The sequence below is a fragment of the Anarhichas minor genome, unplaced genomic scaffold, assembly GCF_050575085.1.
Source record: "Anarhichas minor isolate MPS153535 unplaced genomic scaffold, ASM5057508v1 ptg000058l, whole genome shotgun sequence".
NCBI classification, from domain to species: Eukaryota; Metazoa; Chordata; class Actinopteri; order Perciformes; family Anarhichadidae; genus Anarhichas; species Anarhichas minor.
Window position 1 is genome coordinate 9,994,106 of NW_027466504.1, and position 25,558 is coordinate 10,019,663.

The window sequence follows — 25,558 nt, forward strand, 5'->3', positions numbered from 1 at the left end:
AAAAGTACAGGGAACACCAAAGTTACTAGGCTTAAACCCTTTGGGACCATGAAACTTATGCAAAATGTGGACAAAATCCATCCAGTGTTTAAGATATTTCGGTACAGTCCAATCTGTCTTCGACCATCACATTGATTTGCCATCCATATGCCTCGCCTCTAGCGTGGCTGAAAAAAAAAAACCAACAACTTTTAACCCAGTGCTGCAACACACTTCAGTGCAGTGAAAGCACTAAAACAAACCTAAACACTGTCAATATAATTGGAAGGTTTACTGGCTAACGGTGTCTTATTTCCAGGAGTAATCGCAGAAGAAGAATGCCATGTTCCACCTCATTTCTTCCACCAGCCTGGTGCATTAATGTCTCTCTTGATTTAATTACATTACGAGAAACAAAAACTGCAAACATCAGGTTAGTTTGGGTGCTTTCTTAATGAAAAGGGCCAAGCTTTAGATGTTCTCTGGCAAATAACAGGGGCCAAGTTATTAGCTAGATCGCTCTGCTGTCAGACACTCTGCCTCAGCGTTGCCTTGAAGTGAAAGTTGCGTCAGCACGACACTAAACCGATTAATCAGATTGGTTTAATGCTGCTGCAGATTAGATCATCGCTCAGTGTTCCACGCCCTTTAAATCAAGAAGGAATGAGCAGAACATACATTAAGACATGTAAAAAAGGCCACAATCACACTTTTTCACAGCAATGACGGCAAGAAAAAGAAATATATTATGTTTGTTGTAGTTTAAGGTCATGTGTGCGAGGATTGAGGGAGGAGAGTGTGCAGACCGCACCGTCTGAAACAATGGGAGGATGATCCTGTCACTGGATGTGGGGAGCAAGGGGTCAAGGTGAGACAGACAGACACGACAAAATGACACATGCCGATAAGAGGCGCCTATTAAAGACAGGCTGAACAAGAAGAGACACATGCACAGCTCAGGCCTGAGCTCGGACTGTCATTTAGCCAACACAGAGAAAACGTATCATGTTTTTTTGGGTGGTTACAAATCTGCTGCTGGAGGGTGTTGCAGTTTCAGGTGTTGGTGAGTACAACATTTGTTATGTTTTCACTTTCAAAAAAGCAGGTATTTCCTTTATTAAGATATTCTACAGCAATAACAGCAGTTGCAGTGGTCTTTCCTTTAGATTAAAGAAACGTTGACATTGTTCTCTATATTTGATATTGTCCACAAAACCCTTTGAAAAGACCAGAACAAACAGTGAATCCAGTACTTTTGGACTTCCCTCAACAGCCCCAAGCCTATTTATTTCCGCCGCTGAAGATGTTGGTCTTTAAAAAGGTCACAAATACATTTCATCTATTTAAGCTTAATAAGTTCCGACAGCAGCTGAACATTAAAGCTTTCAGCAAATGTTTCTAAATTTAGATAAATAACGCATTCCGCATGGACTATTTTCAGCAGCGGATTCACACGCATTTGGTGCTGAAGCGAGTATCTGTCAGCAGCAGGTTGGTGAACATGGAATTTTGAATGAACACAGATGTTGTCCAATGCACCTGTGTGGCTCATTAATGTGTTTTAATGGCTTTTGGACGATACTCCGTGTCTACGGCGCTGAGGGTGTACAGGTGTTCAATCAATTCATGGTTGGTTTTGATCACACATTTTTTTTCAACCAGCTTTAACCTTTAACAAAAACACATTCATTATGAAGAACAATTAGGTTGGACGTATGTATACTCTAAGTCTTCATCTTCATCTGTGCAAATAAGAGGCTGGAGTCTGACTCGGGTCAGGCTTGGCTCCACAATCCTTTAATAGCCGTAGTAAGTTATTCAAGACCCATCTGGAAGATTTAATGTCTACATTAGCATTCACCCGCATGAGTCAGCTTTGTCCTCTGCCCCTTCTGTGCTGCTAGAGCTTGAATAATGTTGGTCAGTCGTACGTCTCCAAAACTGGTCGTTTATGCTGTCAGTGGGCCCAGGCCGTGAATTTATCCTTCTGCTTTTATTGGAGCAGCAGCTAGTGACAAGATGGACTGTCCATTAGAGGATGAAGGGGGAAAATGAGGTGTGTGTGATGTCATTTATGGTCACAAAATTAGTTCCATCTCACTCGAATATTTCTTGACAGTTTTCAGGAACTAAGATGCCAGTCAGTTTATTTTTTCTCAACATGGTTTGGGATATGTATTTGGGTGTTTTGGTGTTTACTTGTGAAAGCGGATATGAGGAAAGGAACAGTTGCTGTGAACTTCTGGTCAACCTTGGCCTCCATTAGATGTCAAAAGCCCTTTTCGCACAAGGTACGGGAAAGTGTAAACAGATTTTTTTTTATGTTGCGCAATCCAACTTAATGGAAAGCCTGGAGTTTGGCTTTAGTGGAGGTCACTGCTCCAGTACAGAGTTATGAATGGTTCGTCAGCTGTCACGTTTCCTGGCCTATCCCTGAAGATGCTTTACTGCCGGGCTTATCAGCCTCCCGCTGTTTCCTCATCCCCGCTGCTTCTCAGTGAATAACACTTACTCTCACCCTTGCCCACTTTGCCGGCTCCCATCAACGCTCACTTCTACTTCTTTTCCTTTTGTTTTATGTCTGCCTCCTAATTACACTGTTGAGGGGGCACGAAGAGAGGGAGAGACTGTTGATTGTTTTTGCTGCACTTTGTTTACTCTGCTCATTCAGTTGTTCTCCTGATTCTGCAATGCTTGCAGTAGTGAAAATAGTCACCACTGAGAGGACTGGATAAAGAGTTCTTTGTACGTGGTTTATTAGCTTTTAGTTCAATTAGAATAGACTCTGTGTTAAAGTTTATCACGAAGGTCCAAAGGTTTGCTTCATTGCAACAACTTTGCTCAAGTGAACAGTTTAGACATGGGTTGTACTGGTTTTCTCTGGACTGAGCAGAACATCTAACTCTTTTAAAGGATCACTTTACCAAAACTAGAAAAAGAAGATAATCTCACATCTAGCCATGCAGGTAGTTTGGGTTTCTGAGATTTCTGTTTTTAATTGGAATTACTTCCTACTGAAAGCTGTTGGCAGCATTGTGTGCCTTTCGTAAAGAGTTGACCCTTGAGGAAATGAGGGGAGAGAGATATGGGGGAGGACTTGCGTCAAAGGTGTTGTTAGCAACTTAAACCCATGTTTAAAGGGGTGCCCCTGTTTTGAATGTCTATTTTTTTATTTTTTTTTACTCTTGTAAGCACCAGAAACAAAATTTATTTTAACTCCATGAAATTGATGTGTAGTTCAGAAATCTAGAAGAAAGGGAGCTAATATGTTTTCTTTTCATAATTTAGGGGAACTGGTTCTTTTAGCAGTGATGGAAGATGTATTTAAAGCAATCAGCAAAAGTAGCAATACCACAGTATACAATATTCTTATAGAATAGTAATATAGATACAGTATCAAAAGTCAAAACAGTAGTATATATTTAACACAGTGTACACATAGGTATATTACCAGATATAGCTAATATGTTAGCACTGTTTTTAACAACTCCATACTGTTGGGTAATTTAATCCAACCCATATCAAAGTGTCATACTTTGTAAACCTAGCTTTGCTTTTTATGTATAGTCTTAAACTGAGCTTAAAGATTTATGTAGCAAAGTAAAAACTTTGATAAGAAATCTAGTGGACTATAAATACTAAGTACAAAGTAGCTCAAAATTAAAAAACTCAAGTACTGTACTTACTTTAGTACTTAGTACTCACTTGAGTAGTTACTTCCCACCTTTCAGACTCCATACATTGTCCAACCAACCTCTCTAGCTCACCCTGCTTATCTTAAACACATATCATGTTCCTACTTTTTTCCAAAGCATGTGTAACCAAATCTTGTTCGTCTTTGCCTCCTCAGCCCTGGACCCATGCTCTGCATACATCAGCCTGAATGAACCTTGGAGGAACACAGACTACCACGTCAACCAGTCATCCGGCGTGCCCCATTGTGACAGCCACGTGTCTGGAGAATGGTACCGCTTCACGGGCATGGCCGGGGATGCCATGCCCACCTTCTGCGTCTCTGAGGACCACTGTGGCACGCATGCTCCCATCTGGCTCAACGGCAGCCACCCTCAACCCCACGAAGGCATCGTCACACTGCCTGTGTGTGCCAGCTTCAATGACAACTGCTGCCAGTGGAACGCCAGTATCGATGTGAAGGCCTGTACTGGTGGATATTTTGTCTATCGCCTGCCCAGACCCTCAGTCTGCTTCCACGTGTACTGTGGCCGTGAGTGTTCGTGTGTGATATGTAAAAAGTCAATTTTTTTACTTTCCTTTTCTTGTCTATTGTTGTGTTATTATGTTTTTGTGTGTGTGTTACGTAGATTTCTACGACATCTGTGATGAGGTGGACTGCGCAGGTCCCAGATGTCCCGAGTCTGACTGTCGCTGTGCACCTGGAACTGTCCTGGGACCAGACAGACAAACATGCCTGGGTGAGACGGACAGAGAGGGAGGAAGAGAGAGGACAGATAAGTTGTGTTACAGAAGTGGAAGACAGATAGGCTGGAAATGGTTTCTGAAAGACAATAACAAGAGAAATCAATCCGTCTGGCTTTACAGTATCTTCACCCATTGTTTTGACAAACACATTCATAAATATGGATAGGCTGTTTCTTGGCTATTCCTATTTACATGCACATGATATTCACGATATGAGGCATTCCCGTGTGTGTGTGTGTGCGCGGTACACTGGATGCTACACCTAATGATGGGTGACAAGCTTGCAGTGGGAACCTAGCCTGAAAACTCCCATTATCTCATTATTCACCCATCAACCAAATCTGCACTCCACTGTCTCAGAAATTACTTCTTCATTTCTCAATCATCGCTCACTCTCTTTCCTCACTCCCTTGCACTCTCACTTTAGTCCCTCCTTTTATTTCTTTACCACTCCTCTCAGTGTTATCAACGCAGTTTTAAAGTCCTTTAAAGTCCATTCATCATCTTCCTCCCAAGAACATTTAAGTGATTAGCCTCAAGGTGATGAACTCCACCCATCTGGTACTCAGTCGATTAAACCAGGGCTCATCTGATAATAATATCTGACCCAGCTGTGGTGTGCGTCCTGTGTTCAGATGTGAACGAATGTGGAAAGGGCAACGGTGGCTGTGCAGAGGTGTGTGTGAACACCAAAGGCTCCAGGCGCTGTGAGTGTGGGTTGGGTCGTGTGCTGGACGACGATGGACGCAACTGCAGAGGTACATCCATGCTGTGATGTTCATATGACACACCAGTCAACGTTGTACAGAGATAGGTAACCCTCTTCATCTTTTTATTTTCTCTGTGTGACCTCATGCAGAGATAGCAGGCTGTCATATTAACAATGGAGGCTGTAGCCATGGCTGCTCCTCGCTGCTGGACTCCTATCAGTGCCACTGTCCCAGAGGGCTGGAGCTGGGACAGGATAAATGCACATGCCAGGGTGTGTATCAGTGTGTGTGTGTGTGTGTGTGTGTGTGTGTGTGTGTGTGTGTGTGTGTGTGTGTGATTGAGAAAGTCAGATAATCAATGAGACTGCAAGGCAAGCCGACACAGAAATGCATGATTGCATTCATTTGAAAGACGTTGAAAGATTTTATCTGGCCATGACGGAATTCCCAACCTTTCAGTGCGGGATTATTTATATGTCGGGGAGGATCCTAACTATTTCAGCAGTGGATAATAATCTAACGACCTTTTGTTTGAGAAATGAGACAATGGGGGCAAACAGATATGTTGCTTGCAGACCATTTCCAACAGTGTGAGTCCAAGGTGACATCGTCAAATCACATGTTACATCCAGTCAAATCAAAAACTCTGAGATTATTCAAGTTTAGGGCTGCAACCATTGATTATTATCATTATTAATTCATGTTTTTTACTACCTCAATGATCCAGCTTTCACTACGTACTTAGCCAACAAAGAGTGTGCTATGTTTTCATCTCCGTCGTTGTATCCATGCACTGTGTTACGATTTGTGCCATTTTATGGGACCGTAATAATATGTCATATCTTTGTCTCTGTTTCCTGCAGTGCCCGTCCAGTGTGATTCCAGCTCTATTATTGTGTCAGTTCCTAAGGACCTTGTAGGAGGACTGGAGCTCTCTCTGTCCAACTCATCTTGTCGGGGTGTCTCCAATGGCACACACATCAACCTCAGCTTCAGCCTCAAGACCTGCGGCACAGTGGTGGAGGTCAGAAGCATTGAGTGGAAACTTTTTAGACTGAATATGCTTAGGGTTTAGTCTCTACAGTTTGGGCTAGAAGACATTTTTTGATTATCTTATATCTTTATTAAAGACCTGTGCCTTAATCGTGGATTGTGTGAGGTTGCCGTAAACTGAATGTTGTCCCCCAGGTGACAGATGACAAGATTGTGGGGACCAACCTGGTGACAGGCCTCCCTCGGAGCAGCCCAGGCAGCAGCAGCGACTTGATAGTCCGCACCAGCAAGTTAGTGCTGCCGGTCACCTGTGAGTTCCCCAGGGAATACCAAGTGTCGGACGGATACCAGGCAAGTCAGCGCAGCTCAGCCCTCGAGCTGGCAGGCCACAGTGTGGGAGTCTTCCCCTTCTCCCTGGAGCTCTTCAAGAGCGCCGAGTTCTCGGAGCCCTACCGCACCCCGCCCCAGCTCCGCCTGCACGACTCCCTGTTCTTCGGGGTGGAGCCAAAGGAGAGGGTGGAGGGCCTCTCTGCACTGGTAGAGAACTGCTTCGCCACACCAGGGCCCAAAGCTGACGAGGCCCTCAAGTATTATCTCATCAAAGACGGGTGAATAGTGTGGAAGTTTAAATGCCACATCTTGTGCTGCGTGACATAGCAGACCTATTGCAAATGCCTTAAACCAGAAGACAGCGCTGCTGGAAAAAATTCTACATCACTACATTACATTAAAACGACAGAATCCGAATCAACAGAGCAGGGCTCTAATCTACTTTCATGAATCCTTTTAAAAATACAACAGTGTTTCAGGGCCTTAGGGCTGCTAACCTTGATGAAGTGGCTTGTTAGAGAAACATGGATCACTTAAGATTGTGTTAAGATATCAACCGCATGTGTGACTCCATTTTCCTCTTGGACTTATTTTCCAGGTGTATCTCTGATGAAACAGTGACACAGTACTCATCAAAGGACCAGCTCTCTAAGCACTACCAGGTCCCTGTCTTCAAGTTCATTGGCAAGGACAACCGAGTGAGTCAAAAAAGCATGCTGGGAGACAGCTGGCAAGAGTGTGTGGGCTCGTGTCTGTGTAGCACTATACTGTAAGGACTGTATGCCTACACTGTCTGAAGTAGCAGTGTCCTTGCATTGTGTTCTTCTCTATCTACTCAAAACAAGCTTGTCTCCTCCGTTTACAGCAAGTGTTCCTCCACTGCCAGGTGTTAGTGTGCGGGGCAGGAGACTCCCACTGTGCTAAGCGTTGCCAAGGACGTGTCCGCCGAGAGCTTCGGACCGGTGAACCTCGGGAGCAGCACACACTGAGCGGAGGCCCCATCTTCATCTTGCCTGAGCCGGAACGTTAACTTAAGCATCACGAGAGCAGGGCAACAGCAGCAGCTAAATTACAATTGCAGAGTATAATTTAGATTAAAGGAGATGAACCGACCATTTCAGTTTATTTGGTATTTGAACGTCCTTCATATACACATATACATGCAGATGTACAGTATATACACTCTTCTTTACTCCTATGTAAGTTCCAGTGTCAGTCACAGTGATGTAAGTTGAATTCTGCTTAATACATCAATGTGTGTGTGTGTCTTTGCCTGGCAGCCAAATTTGCTGACATTAAAGCAAGTGACATTTCTATTAGAAATCATTCGGAGGGCCACAGTTCATTTGTAACAACTTCGGCGTGAAGGATGTTTTTTTCTCGGTCACACTTTCAGGCATTTCTCAGGCTTGATTACAGCTTAAAGACTTAGTGGATTTATAGAAGTGGTTTATATTTCACACCATCACTGGCTTGGAAAAATACATGTGGAACACCCATAGACGTATTCCGACTAATTTACTCAGTTTAATCGATGGCTGGGGGGGGGGGGGGGGGGGGGGATCACGTCACACATCCCAATATGGTGGAAAAGAGATAGCGGTGGGGCGTGCCTGGAAATGATGCCAACGATTCATCATTGACAATTAATCTAGAATTAATCATGTCAGTTAAACTGCAATTAGTCATGTATTTATTCATAAAACAAATATCAAATTACTGCCAAATAACTGACTTCAAACATTGACGTTGTAGCTGTAATAGGCATCACATTTACATGACACTGACTTTGAGCATACTATCTTGATAAATAGCTGCACACAACAAACCATGTGTACCACAGTAATTAAATTATGTCATTCTATCTAGAGGAAATTAATCCAACGACAATATCCTTCCCATCAGGCACTGCATTTGGAGTCATCAAAGTAATTTGTGGTAATGGAGTTATAGAGGCCTAAAAATTGCCTAAAATGAAATGGAGTATGAAGAGTACAACATGCATTAGCAGTTAATTAACATTTTGAAAGTCATATTCAGATACTTAATATATATCAGTACTGCCTCTGAATAAAACCTGAGAAACTGTTCATTTGCATTCTCCATTTATATCTTTTTTTTTTTTTTTTTACTCCCAGTCTGGGAATCTTGAGTGGGCTCTCGTTAAGTACATCCTCTTTGACGAAAGCCTATAAATATACACCATAATCTGTAGAAATGCACGAGACTCAGTTATTTGTCTGCGAAAACTTCCAGGGAATTTGTCCAGAGTGTTCTGTGTCACAGTTCATCCCTCTCCTCTCCCTCGCAGACACACGCTGCCCTCTGGCTGTTCATGTAAGGCCTGCAGCCAAGAGTCCCCACTGTGCTGTGGAGAGCGTCTGCCATTGACTCACAGGCTAAGAAGAAAAGACGGAGAAATAAGAGAGAGGAATGAGGCAGAGTTTGTTATTATTTTTTGATAACTCACAATGTATGTGAGATGCTCCTGGTTCCACCCTATATATATCGATAGATATCTGCAAATATCTCACCTTGCACCTTCGACACAAAGCCCAGACTCTTCTTAATGTCGGAGCAGATGCCACGCAGACACAAGCGGAACTCTGAGTCACAGTCGTTCTTGCTTGTGCCACAAGTGTCATAGCACACGTCGAGCTGGTTACAGCACGTTGTCATAGCAGGGATCCCCAGGTCAAGCTGTTAACAGAAAGACCTGTATTGTGTCAGTGCAGTTTACTAATACAGAACCTATAGCATTTCCAGACATTATGGTTATGTTCAGCTCCATTATATGGGCTTAATGATGTGGTTCTGGACTGTTGGTGTTATGGACAAGCCACCTACAACTGCATTCACCTGGAATCCCACCAGAGAGGAGCTGCAGCCGTTGGGTTCTGGGAGCTGGTAGCCGGGACGAGGTTGAGGAAGTTCTCCTAAGAAAACAGAGAAGTAGCAGCTCCATTTGATTTTAAAACTGAAGTGAAAGCCCATCAACAAACTAACGTCATCATGTACTCCTAGTCAAGGATCGACATCATATCTCTGTTCTTGGGTGTGTGTCGTTTCACAGATAACATGTAACTTCAGTTTGAGTACATCTGTGTTGGTTGTGTAACTGCATGTACATCTACCTCTCAGACTGATAACCAGAATGTATTCAGGTTTCGTTATCAGCAACCTACCGTGATGTAAATAAGAAGCTGATAAACTGACAGCAGAGGGATTGATTTGACACGTAAAAAGAAAACGGATACATAATAACAGAAGGAATATGGGATGTGGACAACATAATAATCAATATCTTTTGGGGTCTTGTGATTAACAAGAACCCAACTAATCTTGCTATTTCTGAGTCCCACTTCCAGGACACTAAAAGACTTGTGATTCTCAGTAAAATAACAGTATATTAATTCAAGAGATTCGTTCTTACCATATCTGCAGCGGTACTGACACACACCATCCTGTCCCCCTGCCAGCTCCACCAAGGACCCAAAGTATCCGTGCATACTCTGGAAACTATTTCTAATTGAGTTGAAGCTCCAGCTGCTATCTTCTTCCTGTGCCAAGGGTTCGTTTAGGAACTGGTCTGTCTGGACTGGTCTGATGTCATTGTCCTCCTCCGCCTCAGTAGATGAAGGTTGCTCCTGGGTCACAGCTTCACCAGTAAGAGCTTCCATGGCAGGGAGATCTCCAGCGGGCCTTTCACTGTCTGGCTCTGGCTCTTCGGCTGTTGCACTATCTGCTACTGGGACATCCACTTTTGGTTTGTCATCTGAAGGGTTATCCTCTGCCAGTGTTTCAGCCAACAGATTGTCCCCAAAAATGGAAGGGGCTGCAGGTTCCTCAACTGCCGGTGAATCGCTTAGTTTGGTATCTGCTGGAGCTGCAGCTTCTTCAGCTGCTACAACACGATCAGTAACAGCAGCTGAGTCCACAAGAGGTGCCTCGTCCTCCTCTGGCTTAGTCTGGTAGTGGCCTAAAGTGGCACACATGCCCGTGGACACACAGACGAAGAGCAGAACTACAGTCCGAAGCAGCATGATGACAATCCAAGCAGGAGCCCACAAGGCAAGGTGTTGTTAACAGGGGGAGAAGAGCTTAGACAGTGACAAAAACACACTGCTCCTACTGGCCCTGTGCAAGCCAGTGAGCAGACTTTGACCTATGATTAGGTTCTAGCAGACAGCAAAGCATGTTCTCATGTTCGGGGCAAAGGTCCCCTCATATCAATCCAATGAAAGCTTCTATAATTCCTCTAATTCTCTGTGATTCTTGAACACATTAAATGAGTAATTTCATCACTGTTTTATCCACAAAGCTTTAATTGTTGTTTTATTACTCAGAAGTCACATGGAACATGAGCCTTCAGCCCTAATCTTATGTCATTTTTCACCTCGATTTAGTTCAAGTTTGCACTAATAGTGCCCTGATATCTGCCCTATAGGTTACAATCACTTTTGCCATTTATTTTAGCCAGGAAGTTATTGGAAGGTGATTGCTTCTGATTGCCATGGTTATTGAAAGCAATTCAAAAGACACATGGAAACAGCAACCAACACTGATTCCAGGTGAAGGTGTTTGGAGACAAAGACGAGGTTAAACCCCCTCTACCATAGAACACAATGATATGTACACAGGATTAATTCAATTAAAAATAATTATTCCAATTTTAGCACTAGTAGGCTAAACTGCCATGTCCCCAATCATGTTTGGTCAAATCAACATACAAATATAAGTAATATAAATCAAAGAAATTCTATATTTTTCATTATTGTTGTATAGCGTTGTTTATAATATTCCTCACCAAATGTTATTTTTTGTTATTTTTTGTTATTAATGCGCTTTTAATGCTTAAAATGAAGCAAATCCCCCTGCTCACTCCCCCTGACAAGTCATGTGACTCAGGAAGTAGCATATATTTGTGGCGGGAAAAATACTCTACAAGAAGCAGAGTAAGAATCACTCTTTAATTAACCTTTTTTCCAATGTTTAAGAATGCTTGAATGATGTTGTAAACCATAACATATCCACATTGTTAAGCTTATTCATAGTGGAAACCAATCATTTTTGGTCATTTTGAAACAAGGTTAATAAATGTACTAAAGATATTCCTCTGTAGTCACAAAGCGCTGGCTTGTTTTTCATCTCATGAGTAGTAATGGCTAACTTTAGCATAAAATGTCCCCCCTGTTACACAGTAACAGGGGGGACGTTAAGTGTTGGAATAGTGTTTCCAGCATGTGTTGGTATTCATTATTAATTTATTATGAATGTATTTGTTATATACTTTTAAAACATTTGTTAAAAATGGCATGCTTGTATTTGTCAGGGAATGGCGCCCCTGTCTGCTGCAGGGCACGTCGGGATGCAGACACTGAAAGAAGGCAACGATACCTCAAAAAAGAGAAGGATAGGTGGAGAAAGGACAGAGTAAAAGGAAGAAAGAAGAAAGTGTCAGACCTCAGTGAAAGAGAGAAGAGAGCACAGAGAAAGAAATGGCAAGAAAGGAAGAAAAAGCTTAGGAAGAGTGCCAGAGCCAGGACTGCTCTTCCTCCAAGTCCAGACACTCCTCCAGAGCCGGGCAATGCCCCACTACTCGGGCCCTCGAGGTTAGAAGAGGTGTGTGAGTCCATGTATTGCTCATGTTGTTGGGACATAAATCTGTTGACACAGCCACATTGCGGGGACTCGCCTTCCTTTTAATCACAGCCAAACACTGTTATGATCTTCATATTGGGTCATAAATCAAAACTTTAATGGTGGTTACTTTAATAAAGTACAATATTTTTTTTATATTTCTGTTGGGTTATTTAACTGACAATTATAGTTATTTTGACAGTAATATCGTGATATTTCTGCCACTTTCAACCAAGAAGGGTTGTTTTTCATATTGGGTAAACTGTGGGAAAAGAAACTCCAGTTTTACCTTAAAACTGCTACAAATATATTTGTTTTTTTGTACAAAAACAAAAACAAACAAATCGACTTAGTTAAGTTTAGGAAAAGATGATATTCAACATCACAAATAATTGTATTCATTTAGCATGTCTCTGCTGCCCTCTGGTGTTTGAAGAATAATATGCTCCCAATGCTCCGGATCATTTTGAACTTTTTAGTGAACCTGTCCCACATCAGATGTCTGTTTTAAGGATACCAGTTGTGAATGATCTCATGGAGTGTCAGGATTTTCCTTCCAACGCCTCATTCAGCCTGTACAAATGAATACTTACCATCGTCTCCTGTTGCCAGCAATGAGGGAATGACTTAATATCTGTCTAATCGTCTGTGGTACCGTGTTCATACCTACGGTTCATAAGCAGCTCCATACAGGATACATCAGAAAAAGATGGATGTGACAATATCCAGGTTTTGTTTCTGCTTTGAAACAGTTCTCCTTTCAACTCATTAACATTCAAGTTGCTCCAGGCTGTACATATATTATTTGATTTCTACATTAAGGTGGAAGTTGTTCATATTAACAAAATACTAATTGCACTGCTCTGGGCCACAAAAACAACCCATGTGAAGTGTCAAATTCACTTTCGAGGATGGATTGCTGGAAACTATGAAACATGACTTTCCTCTACATTCAATTACTCAAAGCTGTATTGAAAAGTGTATACTTTATATATACTTCAACTTTACCATATTTCAGAGGCAAACATTGTACGTTTTACTCCACGAAAGTAATTTGATATATATAGTACTAGTAGAATAATATTAGCATAATACTAGTTAATGTCAATTATGTTTTTACATACAAAACACATCTTTTAAAATATGATGTATTATTATATATTAAACTAACAGTATATAAAGTAGCTAATATTAGCTTCACCTACGACATCAAAATATTCCTATAATGTTGCATAAGTAACAATAACATAGTAAAAATATATTATAGATTACAACTTTTAAAGGGGCCATTCTGCAAAATGAGTACTTTTGAATCCTATGTACATTTTACTGTTTTTGTAGTAGTTGTACATTGTGTATTTGTACATTGTGTCATTTCTTGCTTGATACTGGTGGTAGTTGTGTGCTATGATCTGGGGTGTTATTTCTGGACAAAAACTATTTTTACTAAACTGAAGGGCTGCGACAAGATATTGTAATCGAATTAAGTTGCTTGCTGGTGACAGATGTGACTCTATGGAATATGTCATCCTTCATTTTATTGCACTTTGGAACGTCAATCTCAATAAATGATCATCTGGTTCACTTGCTGGTGACGCTATCCACTCTCTGTTTGTAGATCACAATATATTTCGTCCCACAACGTCCTAGTGGTAAAACACAAGAAAACACCAGCAGATAAAAAAAAGAGTCAAACGTCTCTGAGTCAAGTGTCCCAGTATGTGCAATATAACATGTACCGTCTCATGGCCTTGCTTGCTTTCTCTCTGTTCAGCACCATGTTGGTGTTGTTTTCCAAATCCTTTAGGGGGAAATACAAAGTGTTACATCACAGGACATGCATTTAAAATCTTTTTTTTAAGTAAAAAAAAGATTGTCAAAGGTGAAACTCCCTTGCCTTGTTGGTGGTCTTCAGACGGTCATTTGAGGCGATCAGTCTCATTATCTCTGTCTGGGAGCAAACAGAATAAGAAGCTAAATAAAACATGCAGCCATATGCATTTTTAGTGCACACCAATTACTGTACAAGTCCTGCTTTAAGTTTATTTCTGAAAGAGTGCAAAGGCAAAATTGATGCTCAATGGGATGCAACAGTCAAGTTCGTGCTGTTCATGAACTTGTGAGAAACAGGGCAGAATACAGTATATTAGTATTAACAGACATTTTATTTTTTCTCCCAGCACCTTTAGGTCTTTGATGCATCGTCCCGTGGCCGCGGTTATAACAGAGGACACTGGCTTCTCCTTAAGCTCCTCCTCCAGCTGTTGGTTCTCCCGCCACGTGTTCGACACCTGAAGCCTCTTGGATTGGACACTGCTGGTGTGGCCAATGGCAGTTCCTCTGTCATGCAGCCCTGACAGAGGTGTATCTGTCCAAGCACAGAAGAATGAATCTGTATCTGTACACACACACCCCCTGCAGGCATTATAAAGTCACAGCTGGCTCACTTAAACTAAAACACTTTCTTTATGCCTGCTGACAAAGTAATTATTTGTTCAGTCTGTCCAAATCAGAGACACACGCCATTTAAAAGTTAGCATGTGTCGTGGCCTGCAGGGTAATATACAGCAAATGCTTAGAAGTGGTTCACCAATGATTATCTACCAGCGTAGTCTTGAGACTTACTCGTCATGTCACTGTCCTCTGGGCCCATGATAGCTGGAACATTCCGTGATTCATTTCGGACTCTGAGATCAAACAGGAACAAACATGCTTAAAATGATGAGACAGTATATAATCATATCTACTTTGATTTTGGTAGACAGATCCGTGCAGTACCGTTTATTCTCCTCTAGAGCTCTCTTGGCCTCCTGCTCCAGCCTTAAAACCTCTTTTTCAGCATCCTCCAACTCCATTTGCCTTACTTTGTCATTGCCAAGATCTTTGAGTGAAGTCTCCAGCGACTGTAACAGAGCAACAAAAAAAACATATGAACACTTGCATTCCAAAAAAAAACTCAAAACATGCTTGAGAGAAATTCTTGTTCTGTGGCTTTTTGCAAAAAGATTCAAGGCTCCAAGACATTGCAAAATCTGTCATGACCTCATAAACATATTTTGCTGTTTCAAAAATGACATGAGCTTATACTCGCTCCACTGAAAAAATATCACAGTGCCAGCAGCCCTGAGATCAGTTTCTAATGGACATATTACCATGAAAATGGTGACAGGCCCCGTGAAGAGTGACCTTTGACATGAACTGTTGCTGAACTATAGGTGCGGTTTTGTTACATTGAAAATACTTCAACTTTGCACTAATGTTTCCTCTTTTAGAGGATTCTAACACAGTATGAAAGGCAATTTATAATACATTACTGTAAACATAAAGCCATTACTGTATGATATGCTTGTTGTCAATCAGCTGACACCCACAGAAGGGAGTCAAGGTTTCTGACAGGAAATTAGGCCAGAAAGTGACATACATTTCTCAGGCCTTCTTCTTCTTCTCGTATGTCTTCTGTATTTATTTGAATCGATTAAGAGCAGTGTGCTTTACCATGTCGTGTAGCAATGATTGGGAAGCCATCAAGTGGTTGACATACAAATCATAATCTGTCTGGAAGAAAAGAGAAAACATTATTTATTTTTTAAATGATGCGTCTTTGTAGAAGAAATCAAAACTTTACTGAAAAATGTAGACATCTATCATAATACAAACTGCCAGGTACAGATCATGTGTGTTAATAAAATATTACACATTTTCCGAGTTACTGTAACATTTTAGCTACTGTTAAATTCTCTGTTAATATAGGTTTTAGCTGCAAGGCAACCTCACTATCTACTCATTACAACAAATGACTGTCAAGCAATGACCAGTTCAATTTAAATTTAGTTCATGAGCAAAATGCACACATTAGCGCAATGCTAAATTATAAGCATGCAAAGCAGTTCTACTGACAGTGTGAGCAAAGCCATTGTGTGCAAAAAAAGACACTTGCATGACCCTGAGTTATTTTTATTTTTTTTTATGAATGAGCAGTAATGCAACCGTTGCCCACTGATGACCTGCTTCCAGACGCACCATGACCAGTGGTTGCTCCACTTCCGCTTGCTACACCAGGGACTCAATCTCCCTTGGCTCTGATAGAACTGAAATGCATCTGACGGCACATGCTAAAAATGTGCTAGTGGGTACAGAGGAAATGGAAAAACCTTAATTTCCCTCAGGATGCGTCCAAATACTGGCGAGCCCTCACATACATCATCAAAGACGTCACTGAACACCGCAAGGCGGTCTCTGTCGGGCCAGCTTTGCGCTGACAACCTCCTCAGCTCCTGGGAATGACAGGAACACACGCAAAACGTTACCAAGTTAAGACGTGAGTGCACCTTGTGCAAGAGTTTGAGAGGACATTTCAAACTGCCATCTCATGTAAAATTGGCCTGGAAATTGCACAACGGTGCAATTACAAAATTAGTTGCGGGATGTCTTGGTCTGTGTGACCATTCTCACCTTTTGTAGTTTCCTCTCGTGCATTTCAGCAACATTTATTCCAGCCCAGAGGTCCTGCTTGGCTATGACTTGCCTGCCAACAAGTTGTTTTGTCTTTAACTGGCCTTTATTACTCGGGCCCGTGAGGTCAGAACGCTGTTTCCCCACCAGATCAGATGAAGAGTTCGACTTTTTCCGGGACAGGGCTCTCGGCTGGAGCGGCAGAGAGTTTGAGGAACAGGAAGCCATCTTAGGTAGACATGTATCTTCCGTTTTGTCTGCATGTGATGAGCAATCAGAAGCCTGGCCTTGTCTTGACCCCGAGACATCAGACTCTACTAAAGCAGTGTCAGTGGAGAACTCAAAGGGGAACTTTTTCATCTCTTTCTTCTTTATATAGGTCAGCGCCTTTGTCCGTGTCGGCTGGCGTGTCAGAGGGTTTGGGGTTTCTTCTAGGCCCCGAGACATCCTCCAGAAAGACTGCTTTGTCTCCCTGTGAGGCTGACTCTGGTTCATGCTGCGGGGCCCAAGATGACCCGAGGAGTAGGTCAGGGTATCAGCCTTCTGACCAGCATCAGCAGCCAGCAGCCGTCTGTGGATGTCGCTCCTAAAGCACACAGGCTTTGGCTATGAAGGGACAAAACACAGTATTGTAAAGTTTGTTGAAAGGCACACAAGGTGACAGTAAACGTCCCAATATTAAGCAGCAGAAGTACAATGATTCCGCCAAATATATTTAACACAAATGCATTTACTTAGTTTGCGCTTTTATCCAAGGCAATTCACAATTAGGCCTAAATTGCTTGAAATAGGTGACTAACAATGAACTCAGCAATGTTGTGTGTCTAAAAAAAGTACTCTCACTCCTAAAAACACAAAATTGTGAAAACAAATGGAGGTAGAGCTAATCAATTAAGCTATCTAACCAGCGTTAATACTTTTGTAAATTCTAAATCAAATTGGTTTTCCACAATCCTGAGTTCCCCTATCATAACCAAAATGTTTGCAGACATTCAGAAACCCTAAAACAATAACCTCACCTGTCAGCTGACTGTAGTTCTGTGCAGAGTCACAACAAACGTGCTTCAAGAACACAACAGTCTGTTCTTTGCTCAGTCGCCAAGGACACCGAAGCGCGTAATGTCTGCGTTGCATTCAATGTCTTGATAATAATCGTACTTGTGAACTTTTAGGTGCTTTGGAACACCGCGAGGCAAAAAAAATGAAGTGGAAGTGTAGTTTACGGTGCAGACCATAATCAAACTTTTACACCTGATACATTGTGCACTGTAGGTTTAAGTTCATGTGTGCAGAAAGCAAGCATTAGGTTGATAAGAATTAAAAATACAAGAATTAGCTTGCTAAGTCATATATAACAGTTGTGGCCTCTGAAATTATTGTGAAAATAACATTTTGTCTTTTAGTTATTTGAGAGAATTCAACCAATCAGAGAAGTCAATTTCAAAATCCAGAGTTTTCAAGTCGGAGAGTTTAACAAACTGATATGTTATTCCTCTAGTTTCCATGTTTTCCTTTCTCTGTTTTTTTTTGTTGCAAACTCTCAACAAACAGAAAACAAAGGAACAAACATTAAAAAGAAAAATACATTTATCCATCAGAGCAAAGAACATATGTGTGTGCGATAGCAGGTATGGAGTTCAGACAGCTGACCATGTGTAAAGAATCATAGCAAAGCAAGGGCGGATTTGAATATTTGCAGGCCATGAAAAAGGGCAGGCAAGGGCTTCCCTGTATCTCAAACCCAAACTCTTGTGAGCCCATTCTTTCCGTAACCCCATTCCACTTTATTTTGCTACCCTATAAAATACCTTGAAGAGGAGTGTTAGGCTTTTTACTTTTCTCAAGACAAGTTTAGATTTGGAGAAAGCCAACGGATGCCTTCCACAACCTCAGTGTCTGTTTGCAGCCGTGTTACACAGTGGTGGATATGTAGTGGTGGGCAGCCATCTTGAGAAAATGAAACCCTCATTGTTGGTCTAAGAGATAACAACTGAGGGAGATCAACTTACAATAACTGTTGCTGACACTGTGCTGCTTTTCATTGATGATATATAAGACAATAATATCCACCACTGCTAAACAATTCTAAGGTATGTTTCATGAACACACCTTCCATGATCCAGATCGAAGCATGCCATCAAATAAAAATATGAAATTCAGACATACAGTTGGCTACAGTGTGGCAGGGAGTTCTGTTTTTCTGTTGATCATAAAACACGTCGACAACGTTGCTGTATTACCTGCAGTAATGAATAAAAAACAAAACCTCAAATTACTGCCTCGTGGTTGCATGCCTCCACCAAACATGTTGCAGTTTACGTCCACAGACCACAGTGACCTATGAACTTTGACAACAAAATTCTAATCCCTTCATCCTTCAGTCCAAGTGGGCGTTTGTGCCAAAGTTCACATGAATGGGACGGATGGACATACAGTAGCTATTGCTGCTCTAGGGCTGGTGGACCTACCAGAAACTCTGATTTGAGAGGTTAGAAGGGTGAAATGTATGACCATATATTAGCAGGCTAAAAATGGGGACCAGGTCATGTTTTTAAACAAATTTTGTTTTAAAATGGGGTGGTGCTGACTTTCATCAACTGCACAACGTTCAGCACAGATGTTAGTATCTCTGCTAGGCCAACAAGAAATTAAGGGAGGGTATTCTCACCATTGCCAGTTATTTTGAAGATCCCCAATTCTTATTTATACTTTAACTTTTAACAAAAATGTACAAATATTTAACCCCGACTTATCTCTCGGATAATTAAATAAATGGACTTGATTAAGTGCAATACGTTAATAAAATATTCTGCATTAACAGTAAAATAAATGCAAACCGGTAGGTAATTCAAACAGGAAATGAAGAATGATCAGCCGCTGACATGTATTTTCCAGGTATTTAATAAAAGTCATTTGGGCTACTGCTCTTACGTTTACAGTTGAGACATTCCGCAATTATTCTGGGTAACAGTAACATGTCTGGACCGTTTTGTTTATCTTAATGTTTAATTTGTACAAAACAAAAAGGCCAACATTATTTTTCTCTGTATAAAAAAATATAAGTTAATTTAAATTTAACTCTAATTAAGAAAATAACAATAGTAATAACAGCAATAATAATAATTATCAATAATAATAATGATAAAGACCATAAGCTAAACATAGTGCAGACAATGAAATATAACTGGTGCTGAAAAGTAGAAGGGACAGTGCAGTGTTATGGACTTATCCATGTTCTCAGGTGGGGTTGGAGCAGGGAAAGAGACAGTCAGAAGCTCTCTCTCTCCCTCACACACACACACACACACACACAGTGTACACACGCAGTCTGAAAGTGCACAACTGCCATTCAGTTTAGCGCCATCAGAGCATACATCTCAGTCTGTACAAACTAATTCCTAGATTGCACACAATATACAGCTATTACCGTATCCTGAAAAATGATATATAAAGTTTAGTTGAGGTGCATGCTAATTGTTGCTCTTGGTTGATGCTTACTGGAAGTAATTCTGAAAAGTAAGACAGAGCACATCAGGAAAACTGATGGCGCACTGACCCACATGCCACCACCGAGGATCAACAAAACATTCATCAAAATGCTCATTCACACCATTTGGGAGCCACAGTACCAGTTGTAAAACAAATCATTTGAGCGGTAATTTCAGTCTTGGAGGGACAATGTCCACTGGAATGACAGTTTCAGAAGAAAAAAATAGTCTTTTGGAAGATCTCGGAAACTCATTTGAAAGAGTCCAAATGTACCCCCTTGCATGGCGTTGGAGAGTAAGCGTAAAGGAGGAGGATTTATTTCCTTCGACAGGCTATGGAAATGAGGGGGACTTCTGTTACACACTTGCAGAAAGTCAACCAAACATTCTTGAGTTGCAATCCCAGAGATAGACATATGATGCACTTTAGCTTAAGGGGTTTGAGATTATGCGAAAATATGAAGCTGACCCCTGTTGAGACTTCTGGTGAGCTGCTGTGCCCGGCATCATCAGCAAAAAAGTATCATAAATGTTTCACACTACGGCTTTGAACCTGCAAGGACACCTAATGTCAAACTCACTGTCACTGTATAGTCTACGATTTATCCCACCCCCTCACCCTTTTTTAAATTTACACCTCAATAACTCAAACACCTAACCTTGTGTAATGAATCAGGGTGCTATCTAGTCATTACATAAAGTAGTCAACACGTAAAAAGTTTGTTGTGTCACAGCAAACAAAGAAATCTTTAGAATCTGCTGGGACTCTTAACCGACTTGTGCAGTATTGTGTTTTATTCATGGTTGTAGAAATGATTACTGATTAATGAGGAGAAACCAGATTGTTGTGTGAAATAATTAATGATGTGATAGTGGTGTGAAAAATGTGACAATGAAAATTCAATGGGCTTACTATGCTGCTATAAGCCTGCACACAACTATGCTATAACTGATGCTATTCATGCATCATCTTCTTCCTTCCTTCCTTCCTTCCTGCGCGCAATATTTCTGCTGACCTGGGCTCAGGTTCTGTCAATCAGAAGAAAGTGGATCCACTATGCAGCAGGTTCCTAAATGCCAGGAGGGGCCGTGGGCAGTGCTGTGGGGTCCACTTCAGGGAGAAACATTGTGACTCTCTTGTGACTGTGTTCACAAGAGTCGACATTATCTAAATCCTCTCGCCACAGTTCATTCAGGTTTTGAAGAATATGCTGTGGGGGATTTCTCCACGTAGAATAGGCTGTATGTTTTTATTCAAGTACTGCAAAAGGATTTTTGCTCAAAAAGTAATAAAAAAAACATTCCGGCATCCACCTCCTCAGTAAGGTGGCTTTAAACCATACATTTGCTCTACACATTCCTTCTGTCTCTGGAAATACCTTGGTGAAGTAGTGTGCGTACGATAAACCTACCACAGAAGGCAAACAGTACCATTTCAAAAAAGCCTGAACCAACAACAAGATTTCACATATTTCTAGCCTGTGAAAGGTTCAGAGTAAGGCCCCTGCAAATACAAGACCGTTAAAGAATCAGCTCATATAAAAAAAGAATCATAACATAACCTAAAACTGCCAAAAATTAAAACAACCAAAACGGCACATGTCCATTCTAACAAATTAATTCCCAAGCTGAGTGGATGTAGAGCGATGGGTTGAAGTCCCTCCCCACCGGCTGTCTGTCAGTCTCTGGGATCGGTGAAACCGTCAGTGTCGACACCTTCATCACCTAATGAGGTAACTGTGTGTTTTCAAAGTCAAGTCGCCTTTAGCTGATCCGTCTCCTGCTAACACAGGATGTGGGTTCTTCCCCCTACAAAGTACCAGGTCCGTGGCAGGATTCTAGTTGTATTCCTTTGGTGGGCCAGCAACCCCTTTGGTAGTCAGTTGTCAACCTTGACAGGGCCCGAATCACAAGGCCGGTTGGGCACTACGTCCTGCACCTCTCCCCGCGATATCTTCTCCCACTGGCCCAGGTTCTCCCTGCAAACACAAAACGCCTCAGACTCAGGATGTTGTCGGTTTACAACCATGTCAGCGTCAATCAAAGACATGCAAACTTCATCAATAAAAGGACAATTTCAAACAAAACACACTGTGAATGAAATGTTATTTTTCTTTCAAATTACCTCATGATGACATTTTGTTTTGAAAAAGCTATTATTACTACATGTATATACTAACTATATTTGTTACTTATTCACAGCTGACAATCTCAAGTGGTGAAAATGAAATGTATTCCTGTAGCTACTGATGGGTAACTAGCTAGTTAGCTCACAAAAGTATAGCACTTTGCTGCCACAAGGGTGTGCATCTGATGTTAAAAATGGCATGGACAACAGAGGTGAGGTTATGCAACTTTCGCAATGATATTAGAACAGAAATTTCAGAATATCAACATAATCACCATGTCAATTATGGTCTTGAAGAGATCCAAATTAAATGTCAACACATTGCAACAACAATACAAAAGCTGCATTAAACCACACCAAACTGTATTAAACAACTAAACGTAATTAACAATGGTCGAACACATGTCACCGCAGCGAGTGTAATTCATTCGTCATCTGCAGTAGCGGCACTATCGGGCCTTATTGTCATGAAGGTAACCTCTCCCCTTTGTGCTATAATTAAGCCTGACACACACAAGTGCAGAAAGTGCTGCCCTTTGCTGCGTTCACTCAGCCAGGCTGATGCAGTTTACACGTCTGTGGCAGATCCCACAACAAGCAGCCGGGCTCCGCGGGGTCTAGGCTCGCTGCCCACCCAAGGCCCGCTGCTGACGTACAGCCGGGGCTTAAATATTACACTGCTCACTTTGTTTGCATTCCCCGCGGATCAAGGTCACAACGTTTTAAAAGACCAGCGGGTTACCACAGGAGGGCAGGCACATGTGCCATATGATCCTGTACAGTACAAATATAATTCTTACACTCTGTATTGATTGTGAAACCGACACATAAACACTGTTAGTTCACTGCTTTCTATATTGAGATGTATGTATCTGAATATGTTTTTCAGAAAGTTTCGAGCACAGGTTTGTTTAATCCAATATCAGTGCAGTACTTGTGTGTTTTGTTTGTATTTTCCGTGGAACTCTTGGAATGTGCGCCTATACACGTACGTCTTATCACCTCTATTTGTCTGGCTAACTGCTGCTAGTCAGACGAGGCCAGCACACACGCCACTTTTTGCTCTTCAGGCTGTTGTCAGCGCATTTATTGGCCATATCAGATGTGAAATCACCACGACAATATTGTGTGAAGTATTGTATAGTTTTGACTGTTTTACGTTTTTGACCTATTTCACAAAAAATAGAAATGAAAACACCTACAATTAGATAGTTAAATCATCTTTTATTGCTTAATACATACGCTAGACACATTCTCTGTCACCTCACATTCTGGCATGGCTTTCTGTCAAAGCACACGGCGAAGAACAAGACTTTCCCTCATACTTTCAAACTGTAGCTTTGAATACTTACTTGCAGGCATTTAGAAGAGGATTGGATGGAGGGAAAAGCTTCGACAGTGTCGTGTAACATGGAATTGCAACAGCATTATAGAATCCCACCTTAAGAAAAGGACAAATAAAAAAAACACAAACAAGCAAGTAAAATGGCAGTTTAATACTTACCAGTTAGTATTATTTGAGGCCTGTGTATGTAGTTCGAGTGTATATTAATTGTTGTGTGGGTGGACTATGGGTGTGTAGGGGCATGACATTAAGTATCTTTTACATTTCTTTGCTGTCTTACCTGTATTACCATCTGAAACATATTTTTAAGGTCATTATGCTTAATACAAAAATAATTATGACATTGTTATACTCTTAACAATTATGACCTTATGACCTTTCTATATTATCAGGCTATTATTGTATAATAGTTTAACCCTTATCATTTATCAATATGCTAAGTTTATTATACTACATATACTCATAGCATTCTGTCGGGGCTTCTTACACTACATCCTGTTTCTTTAAGAGCGGCAACAAATAAATCAATGCTTAAAGTTGTTATTTTGTTATCTGTATATAACTGATACTAGTTATTGTAATATTTTTCATATTTTCTCTATTTAAGTCAACTACTAGTACTCCTACTTGTGTGAAACTTTCTGAGCGTGAGTGTAAAGTAGAGAGTGAGCCTCATTAGAGACACATGAGTAAAGGTTCTGGTCTTACTTGGCCTTGGGGAACCTCGTCCTTCTTATCTCTGTCCATCATAGGGATCGGCTGCAACCCGATCTTCTTCATCTCATCTCCCTGTGGAGGAACATAAAGAGAGAAATTGCCTTTTATTTTTGTACAACGTCGCAAATCTTCTGACCAATAGACAACACTATTTTGCGCTTTACAAATTGTAGGACAGCATTTTCAAGTAACCATACAGGTCTGACTGACTAAATGACACTAAAACGGTTTAAACTCCAGCAGCATCCCACTGTACCTCAGACCAGAACTCGGCATAGATGTCGTTGGCTGTGAGTCGTGTGATTTGCCATTGCTTGGTAACAGAACACAGGTCACATGCCGTCATCATCAGACCAATCACACGGTCCCTGGAGGCGAGCAAAGCCTTGTTATAGCCATGAGGAGAAACTCAATGAGCCGTTGATGTGCACCAGGTCTGCGTTTGAAGCTACGAGACCTGGTGTGATCTTGACGTGACCTCACCTGTGTGTGTGGTTGCTCAAGTCCAGCGCACTCGAGGTGAGCAGCTCCGACAGCTGCTGGTGGTTGTTGAAGTACAGGGCGAGGTCCGTGGCGATGATGGCCTTCCGGATGATCTCTAGCACCTGCTCGTACTCGCTGGAATTCAGGTTGGAGAAAATATTGTGCCCTTCCAGCTATGAGAAACAAAGAGATCAATAAAAAAGCAAAAGCTCCACTTATGAGGCGTTCAGCTCAGCTAGACCACAACAGATTGTAATCTCACGTCCATCTCAGGCCATCTTGGGTTGACGTAGATCCTGGATGTAAAGAGGGCAGTCAGAACTAAATATATATATATATATATATATATATATATATATATATGATCCTTTCTTTGTGTCTGTAGTTCACAATGTGTGTGTGTCAGCATTCGTTTTTGAGAAATGATATGTTAATTTAAGTGTAAGAACAATGTGAAAATGTTCTGTCTGATCTGATCAAACGAACTGCAATTGAATAAATTAAATACAAAAAATAAATGAAATTCACGTTGATTTTGATCATGTGGTTTTACTCTCTAAAAGTCAGTTCTAATGTAAATATGAGTTTTTGAAGTTATGTGTTTTTGCAAAGTTTTACTGTTTCAATCTTTCTTTATTAGTGGGCTTCAAATGATGACCTGCTTTCTGCTTTGGTAATGACATTCGACCACATATGGCATCACTTTTGACACCCTCCCCTTGCTACTGTACGTTGTAATTTGTTTTGTTATATCTGCAATTCTTTCGCATGTGGTATTCCCATGTCTTTCCCCACCATCTGCAAGTCTTTAGACATGCCGATGTGCTTATAATGAAAAGGTGAAAAACGTTAT

The 25,558-nt window shown here is 41.3% G+C and overlaps 4 protein-coding genes across 7 annotated transcripts in view; 1 reads left to right on the forward strand and 3 right to left on the reverse strand.

Annotated features, from left to right (window-relative positions):
- The first annotated feature begins 337 nt into the window (after positions 1–337).
- On the forward strand, positions 338–7,982 carry oit3 (oncoprotein induced transcript 3). Of its 3 annotated transcripts, none has more exons than XM_076076868.1 (9): positions 338–847; positions 3,830–4,204; positions 4,302–4,412; positions 5,055–5,177; positions 5,279–5,401; positions 5,993–6,153; positions 6,318–6,730; positions 7,051–7,150; positions 7,318–7,982. In XM_076076868.1, the coding sequence occupies exons 1-9, from the start codon at positions 826–828 to the stop codon at positions 7,480–7,482; spliced, it is 1,593 nt and encodes a 530-aa protein (XP_075932983.1). In that variant the 5' UTR covers positions 338–825; the 3' UTR covers positions 7,483–7,982. The 3 variants fall into 3 exon arrangements, with proteins under 3 accessions (XP_075932983.1, XP_075932984.1, XP_075932982.1); XM_076076869.1 differs by lacking the exon at positions 338–847 and adding an exon at positions 948–1,042; XM_076076867.1 differs by lacking the exon at positions 338–847 and having other exon boundaries at positions 3,651–4,204.
- A 404-nt stretch (positions 7,983–8,386) lies between these two features.
- pla2g12b (phospholipase A2, group XIIB) lies at positions 8,387–9,915 on the reverse strand. The gene is made up of 3 exons (XM_076077086.1): positions 9,886–9,915; positions 8,987–9,152; positions 8,387–8,851 (listed from the first exon to the last, which is right to left on the reverse strand). Exons 1-3 carry the CDS (start codon positions 9,913–9,915, stop codon positions 8,733–8,735), a joined length of 315 nt encoding a protein of 104 aa, XP_075933201.1. The 3' UTR covers positions 8,387–8,732.
- A 3,774-nt stretch (positions 9,916–13,689) lies between these two features.
- On the reverse strand, positions 13,690–18,660 carry LOC142933176 (uncharacterized). Its single transcript, XM_076077309.1, has 11 exons — positions 18,654–18,660; positions 17,382–17,389; positions 16,545–17,150; positions 16,244–16,366; positions 15,588–15,647; positions 14,871–14,995; positions 14,697–14,779; positions 14,276–14,460; positions 13,990–14,043; positions 13,832–13,893; positions 13,690–13,738 (listed from the first exon to the last, which is right to left on the reverse strand). The coding sequence occupies exons 1-11, from the start codon at positions 18,658–18,660 to the stop codon at positions 13,690–13,692; spliced, it is 1,362 nt and encodes a 453-aa protein (XP_075933424.1).
- A 769-nt stretch (positions 18,661–19,429) lies between these two features.
- pde10a (phosphodiesterase 10A) overlaps positions 19,430–25,558 on the reverse strand; it is a 50,612-nt gene continuing 44,483 nt past the window's right edge. For both annotated transcript variants that reach the window (XM_076077167.1, XM_076077168.1), the window contains 5 exons: positions 24,706–24,878; positions 24,479–24,590; positions 24,214–24,294; positions 23,513–23,601; positions 19,430–22,011 (listed from right to left, as the gene is read on the reverse strand). In XM_076077167.1, coding sequence (XP_075933282.1) covers positions 21,912–22,011; positions 23,513–23,601; positions 24,214–24,294; positions 24,479–24,590; positions 24,706–24,878 — 555 coding nt within the window. In that variant the 3' untranslated portion in view covers positions 19,430–21,911. The remainder of the gene's footprint in view (positions 22,012–23,512; positions 23,602–24,213; positions 24,295–24,478; positions 24,591–24,705; positions 24,879–25,558) is intronic.

What these genes read in the sequence shown, in the direction of transcription:
- oit3 (XM_076076869.1), top strand. Translation starts at nt 985, where the DNA reads ATGTTTTTTTGGGTGGTTACAAATCTGCTGCTGGAGGGTGTTGCAGTT. An exon ending in TGTTGCAGTTTCAGGTGTTG is followed by an intron (nt 1,043 to 3,829) that starts GTGAGTACAACA and finishes TTGCCTCCTCAG; the next exon opens with CCCTGGACCCATGCTCTGCA. An exon ending in AGACAGACAAACATGCCTGG is followed by an intron (nt 4,413 to 5,054) that starts GTGAGACGGACA and finishes TCCTGTGTTCAG; the next exon opens with ATGTGAACGAATGTGGAAAG.
- pla2g12b (XM_076077086.1), bottom strand. Translation starts at nt 9,915, where the DNA reads ATGGTGTGTGTCAGTACCGCTGCAGATATG. An exon ending in TCAGTACCGCTGCAGATATG is followed by an intron (nt 9,153 to 9,885) that starts GTAAGAACGAAT and finishes TTCTGTTAACAG; the next exon opens with CTTGACCTGGGGATCCCTGC. An exon ending in CTTTGTGTCGAAGGTGCAAG is followed by an intron (nt 8,852 to 8,986) that starts GTGAGATATTTG and finishes TTTTCTTCTTAG; the next exon opens with CCTGTGAGTCAATGGCAGAC.
- LOC142933176 (XM_076077309.1), bottom strand. An exon ending in AATCATTGCTACACGACATG is followed by an intron (nt 14,996 to 15,587) that starts GTAAAGCACACT and finishes GCTCTGTTACAG; the next exon opens with TCGCTGGAGACTTCACTCAA. An exon ending in GCTCTAGAGGAGAATAAACG is followed by an intron (nt 14,780 to 14,870) that starts GTACTGCACGGA and finishes GTTTGATCTCAG; the next exon opens with AGTCCGAAATGAATCACGGA.